General features: G+C 43.7%; 1 protein-coding gene across 8 annotated transcripts in view; it reads right to left on the reverse strand.

Annotated features, from left to right (window-relative positions):
* Nucleotides 1–8715, reverse strand: part of Lmo3 (LIM domain only 3) — a 62454-nt gene extending 53739 nt beyond the window's left edge. The window contains exons 1-3 of one of the 8 annotated variants that reach the window (XM_041644467.1): nucleotides 8578–8715; nucleotides 6591–6655; nucleotides 1184–1397 (exon numbers count right to left, since the gene is read on the reverse strand). In XM_041644467.1, the coding sequence (XP_041500401.1) occupies nucleotides 1184–1389 (206 nt within the window). In that variant the 5' untranslated portion in view covers nucleotides 1390–1397; nucleotides 6591–6655; nucleotides 8578–8715. Of the gene's footprint in view, nucleotides 1–1183; nucleotides 1398–1651; nucleotides 1766–5380; nucleotides 5801–6390; nucleotides 6438–6590; nucleotides 7055–7434; nucleotides 7495–8577 lie in introns of those variants that run through there. The other 7 variants (XM_041644459.1, XM_041644450.1, XM_041644440.1 and 4 more) reach the window with 7 other exon arrangements.
* Between the last annotated feature and the right edge of the window lie 620 nt (nucleotides 8716–9335).

Below are 9335 nucleotides of genomic sequence, written 5' to 3' on the forward strand. Positions count from 1 at the left end.
CACAATCCAGAAGCAGTGCTAACAGGGGAGAGCAGAATGTGAGAAACCACACCGGATTCGGTCCTATGCAACTGGCATTAATCAAAAGATATATATGTATTAGAATAAAAAAAATCTGACTTTAAATAACTGAATTATAGACTACAAAAAGAGGGATCAAATTTCTTAAGAAACATCTCCCAGAAGAGCCAGGATGGTTGGTTAAGGAGTTACTATCAATTGATAAATTTTGTGTCATAAGGAAAACGATTCAAATAAATAGCTTAATGTCAGGCTGGAAAAAATGATTAATTGTATCAAATATGAAAACCCAAATGATGCCATATATCATTTCTCTAATTTGATAGATCCCACTTTATTAGGATAAGTAATTTGCAGCTAAGTCAAGTCACAGAGTCCCCTGGAAAGAAAATCCTCCCTCCAGTAGCATTTCCGTGCTGACTAAAATCAGGGACGCACATTGAAATTGCTTCAGGTCGTATAACCATGGAGACCCACACTGCCTTGAGACTGATCAGATGTTTGTACTTTGGAGGGTGGTGACTGGCCTCCATCAACAATGAGGTCTTTACTATTTCATTCTCCATAGAACCACAAGAGAGTCGGAGGCTGCTCAGTATTGATGCGATAACTTCAAATATCTCGGGGTGGCAAGACACAGGTATACTTAGGTCAAGGTTCCAAAACATTGCCATAAATATATTAATGAATGCAAGTCAAAAATTTAAAACTGATTTCTTTTAGTATATGGGACAATAGGAAAGTTAGCTGAATAACCAGATTATTCCATCCAACTAATGTTGAACTTATTAAAAGTGCAGAGCTAAAATATTCAGTTGAGCAACAATTGGTCTCTTTGTCAGGCTCATCTCTTATGCTTTAGTGAAAGAAGGAACCCAGATGCTGTTTGGATCTAGGTACATCCTTGGCATTATCTATCATTTTCAGTGTAAGTAATGAATGACTGATTCCTAAATCAGCATCCACTGACAAGCCAATTTAAAATACTTTAGATATTTTTGTTGGCTACCCGTTAAGCAGAGGTTTGTGTGATAGATACAGGCCAACATTTTGAAGGCTGGCAGGGTAACATCTTTTAAGAACATCAGTCAGTAGTTAGGGAAAGGAAATAAACAAATCAAAAACACACTTGCTTTGACCGGTTTGCAAAGACCACTCCTACCTTAGGTAGTCTCGGCGGCAGAGGATAAGGTTAGCTTTAGTGTACAGCGTGGAGCCCACCTCTCCCAAACGACAGTCGCAGCAGGCACACTTCAGGCAATCCTCATGCCAGTATTTGTCCAGTGCCTTTAGAAGGTACCGATCCTTGATTTTGCGGTTGCAGCCAGCACAACCTTTCGGCTTGGTGTCTGGCTGAACTGAGAGCATTTGTATGCCTGAGGAAAAGAAATGAGAAAGGGCAGCTGAGACTCCAAACAAACAGATGAAAGCGTTAACACTGCCTCCGTATGCCTTCTTCTTCCTTCCTTCCTTCCTTCCTTCCTTCCTTCCTTCTTTCCTTCCTGAGAGTTATATTACAAGCAAACTACGTTTTGGAAAGAAACCTCAAACTTTGTGAAAATCCTTATGAAAACCCCGGTGAACTCATTCACACGAAGCAGCGACAGTGATTAGCTGCTGTGTGTTGTACCTTGACGTTGGCTACGGAGGTTAGACACCCTTCAATCATTTCCGTAGTGTTCCGTTCTCCACACGAAACAGGAAGGACGGTGAGTCAACGGATGACAGACTAGAGAAGCAAGCAACTGAAGCTAGCTCATCCGTGGCTGACCTGACAGGATCCCAAACTGAGCTTTACTTAACTGCAGAAACAGTTCATTCAAAATGTAGGTGATAGACGAAGCATGCATCTGTATGGGACATTCAAAATTTTAACTCAGATGTACAGATGTTGATAGATAAGTATGCAATGCTTCTGTCCCCAAAACCCATCAACCCTATAGCGTTTACTTGCATCCAAATACTTGCTTCTGTGTCTTTTATATTTCAAAGTATTCATTGTGTTAAAATAACAAAACATATTTATTTTCATATATATTAACCACTGCTTAGATTGAAGACTCATCACTTGATTATATAATAAATGTTCTAATATAATACAATTATAGGATTATTCAATTGATGGCCACAAGCATCTACTTATTTTATAAGGGAAAGGAGAAACACTGAAGACAAAGTTTAAGAATATGAAATATCACACAGTCATCCATAAATAGACACATTATAGAAAGTATACAAATACCATATTGAATATAGGGACATTTCTTTATTTCAATGATGAATGTTCTTAATAAGCAAGGAATCTTGCTTCTACAGGCTTTAAAACTTGACTAAATATTTTTAATTAATTGAATATTCATATTTTAGTTTCTCTTTATTGTTCTCCAAGTGTCAAACACTCAGCCTTGAAAAAAAGAAAGAAAAGCTGGCCAGCTATGCAAAGCTCCATCGTTATCAAGTAATGGATTTGAATCGCTATAAAATGCTGCAGACATCATTGATTCCCTTGTATTACAAATTACAATACAGAGAGGAAGAGAAGTGAGTGAAGGGGCTCCTTGAGAGCTGAATGACAGTGACGCTAGGCTGTGGTACTAGGTGTTCTACCTGCAACCCCAGACCACCCCTTAACACTCCGCTTCCTCTCCTAGTCATCAAGTTTTAAACCTAGATGGACGAACATATCAAACACCAAGTATAAATGCCTTTAAGAGACTTCCAGAAGGAAAACATGAAGCATGTCTGCTTCATTTTGCTTCAAGATAGGTAAACTCTATCCTTCCTTCTGATCCCTTATGATGAAGGGTGCAGCCCTCATGCCTCCCCTGCCTGTCACAGAAAACCACACTGGTAAGAGACATCAGAGCATGCCCACAGCTGAATAAGTTTTCCAGCTACCAGCGAACACGAACGACATATAATACTAGAATGTTCTTAAGCTTTCATTAGAAACCAACTTGTCTTGTAGAGGAGCGGAGGAAGGAATGCAGAGAAGAAAGCTGGGTGGCTGTCCTGTGTGCCTGACATGCATGACTGTGGTGTTCTGAGCTGTGGGCCAGCAGCAGATTTGCGCAGAAGAGCAGGTGGTCCTCGTGTAGCCTGCTTTCTGCTCCTTTTCTTTGAAGGAGCTCAGGGCCTAGTATAGATTAATCATAACCCTTGATAGCTCTGCTAAATCTCACTCACTAGAACTTCTAACAAATGAAGTTTCTTTGATCAGAACTAGTTATCCTTTTCTAGCAAGGTCCCACAAGGCGTGAGTCCCATTAATTACAGGGCACAACAGGCCCAGGTGCCTCTTAGTCGTATACCTAGGGGGAGAAGAGGGATTTCACTGTACTAAGGAAGTCCAGATCTCATGACTGAAAGCATACAGAGGTATGTTTAAGGTAACTGTTCTAATTAACTTGAAGTCTGTGTTTTTTTATATCACAAAGATAAAAGATGAGACAAAAATTCTTGGTAGTAAGCTAAGCTCCATTATTGTCCATGTTCGTGACATTATTATTAAGTATAAAGGGTCAGCTATCTTTATTCAAAATAAATTGTAACCAAGACGGCAGATACCAACATTTGGCACAAGAAATGCTATATTGCTTGTCTTCAAAAAATGTTTTTGTTGTGTTGACATTTTAATTTAGCACTCAGAGGCCAATTAATAACTGAAATTCTTTCATTCTGTTTGGCCTTGTGCATAAAAGAAGTTTGATATTTTCTGCTCCATCCTCATAACTTCTTTTAAAGAACATTACTTCCTTTCTCTTGCAAATAGAATCTGCTCCATTCTATGCATTAAAAAAATGTAGGAAAACAATCACTTGGGAGTTGCCACGTTGCCAGGCACCTACATAGCAGAAAGCACTGAGCATTCTGTGCTCTCCATCCAAGAGAGTGTGTCTGGGGAGAGTTATGTGTTCGTGGCTAAGAGACACTTCACAAGTTGCTCATAGCCCATCAGCACTCATAACTAGTTTTAGATTGGCATGCAAATTGTTCCGAGGGAAATTCTTATTGCCTCTGAGACCCTGCCATTCTGAGTTATTTGACAGTTTAAGGGAAATCATAATTTTAAAAAAGACATAAATAATAGCCTGTGCAGTGTGCTGCGCAGAAATAAGGAGAGCCGTTTCATTTAAACTCTGGTGAGCTTTTAATTGCCTGGATTGCATTGTGAGAAGGCCTGACGGTTGATTGCATCCATTATGTTCCCTTGTTCTGTGCCATTCATCCGCACAGTCTTAGCTTCAGTACTTAACACAACAAAGTAACCACAACTCCACAACACACAAGGGCTTAAAAAAATCATCTCAATAATGAAAGATGTGCAGCAACTTAGGCACAGTGTTTTTTCTTTTTTTCTTTCTTTCTTTCTTTCCTTTTTTTTTTAACACGGATGTATTATTTGAACTGATCACATGGATGAATGGAAAACAGTCTTTCCCTTTCAGAAGATTTAGCGGGGACAATTTGGGAGAAGGAGAAGGGGCTCCATCAGGAAGGGCTTTGGGAAAGTGGATGCTAAAATTGGGAAGGCAGGTTTCGCAGCTGGGAGCAATGACATAGATTAAAAGAATTTGGCCAACACAGCCTTTCGATTGCCAAGTGTACCAAACAAAAGATTTTTCTCTCCTCCTGCCCATCTTCTTCGTCCCACTCCCACTCACTCCCCCCAATCCAGACAGGAAAGCTGGATTGGGCCTAAAAGCTTGTTTCTCCCTGTTCACTGGCCCAGAGCACCCCTACAGGCTGCAGCCCCCTAAGGGAAAACAATGCAAATAGATGTCCCCAAATCTCTGGCACTAGAGCTGCTTAACTCTGTTCTGCCCCTTCAACTCCCAACCCCCCTCCGTGTCCTTCCACCACCCTCCCCTTTTTGAGCAATGGAGCTGGGAACCAATTTGATTCCCTTTTTCTCCAATGCAGCTGCAAGGCTCAGAGATACTGACATTTCCCCACTCTTATCAGTTTAATTACAGTTACCATGGCAGCAAAGTGCTAGTGCTTGGCAAAGGCCAACAAGAGATTTGCAAGACTGGGTTCAATTTTGATGCAGCTCACATGCAAAATAAAAAAAAAATAAGAAACATACATACACTCTAACAAAGAATCCCCTTGCGGAGTTTATGATCCAACCTTTTGTGGCTGTGTCTTTGCAGCCACACAGGGATGGCTTTGCAAAGAATGTGCCAGTATTTGTGGCACCTAGTGAGATTAATTGGTCGAAAGCAGCCGTCTTTAAAAGCAGTAGCAACAATAATATTTTGTACTTTCAGCAGATAGAAGAGCTGGCAGGCTTTGAAGCTAGCCACGAGTGCAGAGCGCCCGGAGAAAGTGCATCTGTGATAGACTGTAACCTTACCAAAACTTTTCTCCTGTTTCTGCATGAGTTGACTTAGGCGTGCCTGAGTCGCTGCAGCTTCGCGTGGAGCACCAAGCCCACCACAGGCAGGAAGTAGAAGCGGGGAGCCACTTGGATTTGGGGCCCTAAGCGTGGATCTGGTGAGCAGCATACAGGGCCGAGAATCCACTATTGTGAAGCCACTTTGGGAGCTGGGGTCTCGTGGCAAGGGAGGCAGGCGGTGGGGGGAAGGGATGAGGGAACGTGTAAAATGATGGCATGGCGAATGACAAAGCCACATGCTTCCCTAACTCTGCCCGTAATCCTAAAATCCCAGCGGCCCCTTTTAGCTTCCCGGTAACAAATGGATTTGATTAAACCGTCACAGGCAGTGTTAGCATTGCATATCGTGTTCGCTATGAAAAAGATCATAAATCTGACTTGTGTTTCATAACAACAATCTGAGTAGCCCCCTTTAAAACGTGCTGGATCTCTAGACCTGTTAGGATGCAGGCACTTGGTCCAAGGAACCTGCTTCCACTGGGCACTTGTCTCCTCTCTGCCTGCCCCTACATAGTCACTTTTGCAACACACAGAAGCAGTGTTTTGTTATCAAGACTGCACTGGGTAAAAGCAGGGGTGTGGATAAGAACAAGGTTGTAATTTCAACTCTTTTTTGGTGGTGGGGAGGGGGTATGCATTTCCAAGCAGGCATGGAGAGTTCTGAGGAAATACCCAGGACTGACACCACTTCACTGAGCCTGGAATCAACACCCCACCCTCCCACCTTTGTAAACTGTCCCAACCTCTCTTCCTGAGTCAGTGTGTGATTGCTGCAGCTCCCAATGAACTTTGTCTATTATGCTCTGGTCTCCTACTTGAGATTTCGCGCTGCAGCCGCACGCTCCCCTTCTTCCTCAGGCATCCTCATCTTCCTCCCCGCATCTATTTCGTGTCTCATCATAAAAATAATGATGCCTCCCATGATTTAAACAAAACAAAATAAACAAACAAAACCCATCTCTGCAGACCTGCAGCCCGGTGAAAGTTGCAGTGGTGGCGGTGCGGATGGTTCGGGCACAGCTTTACTTTATGCTTCATTGGGAGAGGATGGGGAAGAAGAAGAAGAAGAAAAAAAAAAAAACACCCAGCATCCGCACACGCACGCGCGCACCCAGAGACACACACAGCACAAATGAGCCGACGCGTGTATACACAGCCTCTCACTTACCTTCTCAATTAAGCGATACAGGGAGGGTGTTCAGTGAGCACAGAGGCTGCTTGGTAGCGCTTCTCCTTGGGAAAGGTCAAAAAGAAACATTGTTTGAAAAAAAGGGGGGGTGGATCTCTATTTTTTTTTTTAAGTTTAAATTAATGAGGTCCTCCAGGATCCGCAAAGTACCAGTGTGGACCGCATGCGAGCCACAGGTGTCCTTCTTTTAGGCAACTGCAGTCCGGGGGGGATGTCTCTCTTGGTCCTGGCTCCAGACAACTTACCCCGGCAGCGTGCGAGGAGCCCGAGCTGAAGCAAGCCCTGGCTCTCAGCCGCAAAATGCAATCCCTTCCCAGCCAGACATAATACAGCCCAAGAAAAGGTCACCCAGTTATTACAGCGCCGCGGAGCCCAGGCAGCGCCTGTCAAGACCACACTGGAGGCAGCTCCCTTCCGATTTAAGAGTATTTACCTCTAGCCCACCCCTCCCTCTTCTCCCTCTTCCTTCTCTCCCTCCCTCTAGCTGGCTCCCTTGCTTGCTCGCTCGCTCCCTCTCTCTCTTGCTCGCTCTCTCGCTTGCTGGCTTGCTAGCTTGCTCTCTCTCTCTCCCCTCTGTCTGTTCTGCAGCTCAGTCAAGTACAGCCGCCCTCGGAAAGTGCAAAAGCAGCCACGAGACAGATCCAGGCTTTGTTGCTAATTTCCCAGGGTGAAAATTGACAAGCCTGCGAGTGCAGTCAGCACAACCCAATGCATATGCTTCTGACAAACGCTGGGGACCATCCCCTCCCACCCTTCCCCATCACACAGAGAATGTGACCTCTGCAGGACCGGACTCCGGAAGGATCATACCTCTTGGACTTACCCACAAGAAGAACTGCGAAAGAGCATGGGAGAAGGGTAGGGCTTCCTAAAATAATGGGGGCATTTTGGAATAAGATGGGCACGTTGCAAGCAAATTGCCCTCTAAATCTATTACTGACAGTGCCAGTGGATGAAGTTAAAATAAAAAGCCAAGAATCAAAGTGCTACCAGGATACCCTGGAGAAAAGCACAGTTCTCCCTTTCAGTGAATGTCTGGGCGCGGGTGTGGAAGGGGTGGGGGGAGGGTGTCGGGTCTGCAATTGCCCAGGCTATGACTTCCATTCAGAAACTCTCGGCAGTCCCTGCTCGGAAAGTCTTGGCACATAAACCCAGTCCAGGCAATGCCACACACACCCCTTCCTCTCTAATGGCCCAAGAGTCAGACTGTGAACTCCCCACCCCCCCACACCGGGTGCTGAATCCAGGGTGGCTACTGAAACACACTTCCTGTAGACACTTGCATACTTACTTAGAATCTGCTTCAAGGCTAACCCCCAAGAAGTCCAAGCCAGGCTTTCAGGACTAAGAGGTTCCCTGGCCAAGCTCCTCTTACCCTCGGCCTTCATGGACTTATTTTAAGGCCTTGATAGCTGCTTTTACCTTCTCTTTAAATCTATTTCCTTGAAAGAGGTCCCGTTTCCCCTAACCTCCCCTCTTCACTCTGCTTCCCTGTAGGTCACCAGTAGCTTTAAAACATCTTCTTTTTCTAAGATTTCAAACTTCAGTCATTTCCCCCTTGGCAGCTCTTGCACGGCCCCCTCAGCAGATCTCACAGAACCTTGTCCAAAGATCAAACCTACAAACAGTGCACATTGGAATGACACTGGCTGAGATGTTTTAAATGCCAAGAAAGATTCAAATGTTGAACTACATAAACAAACAAACACCCAAACCCCAAAGCAAATAAAAAATGTCTTTTCCTCTTCTGCACCAACAATTTTAATCTAGTTCTAAGTTTTACTTTATTATTATTATTTTTAATCAAAGCAGCCTCCTTGAATACTTATGCTAAATCATGCTTCCCTGTATCCTGGCACAGCAATGCTAACTTATTTTTTAACCCCAACCTTCAGAAGACTCATGATAAAATAGTATGTGGCTTGCTTTTTTATCCCTTTCAAAGACAACAAAACTCAGAACTAACCTGAGAAATAAGGATATTCAGACAGTCAGAGAACACTGCTTCTGCTGCTCAGTCTGCAAGCAGACTTCTTAAGTTTTGGCTTTTTCTGGCCGGACTACTCAGCACACACACCTCACCCATTGACACAGCTCCCAGCAGGTCTACTCAGCCTCCCAGCCACAGCTACTCTGAAACACCCAGTGTGCATGTGTGTGCGTGTGTGTGTGTGTGTGTGTGTGTGTGTTTTGCCTGTTCTCTCTAGCAACCAATGTACTGAGAAGAAAAGAGGGAGGGAGGAAGGGAGGGAGGGAGAAGAATGTGTGGGTAAAGGGAGAAATAAAATCAAAACAAATGGTACAGCTAATGAGGACAATTAAATTAATTATGTTCAAGGAGGATGAGATTTTTTTTTCCCTCCAACTGTATGATCTGTTACCCCTCGCTGGCAACTGCTTCTCCGTAATTCATGGCAACTGATGAGTGCATCTATGCAAATCTTTGTTTAAATCATTCAACTAATTAAATGATGGGATTATTCCTCTGCCTACGGTGACATCATTCTCAGTAATTAGTACTCTTTTGGACTGTGGCAGTAAGATCCCCCATATCAACACACCAACCTGCAAAGGCATTAACCGCGTTGACACCTAAAAATAAATAAATAAAAAGGACAAATATCCAGAGCTCTAATTGCATCCCATCCTCTTCCTCTCCCTCCCCAACCTTCTTTTCCCTCTCAGTTTTACCATATATCCCATACTTGGAGAGAGAGAAAGAGA

The sequence above is a fragment of the Microtus oregoni genome, unplaced genomic scaffold (assembly GCF_018167655.1).
Source record: "Microtus oregoni isolate MIOR12 unplaced genomic scaffold, Mior012 000002F_ref0000024, whole genome shotgun sequence".
NCBI lineage: Eukaryota > Metazoa > Chordata > Mammalia > Rodentia > Cricetidae > Microtus > Microtus oregoni.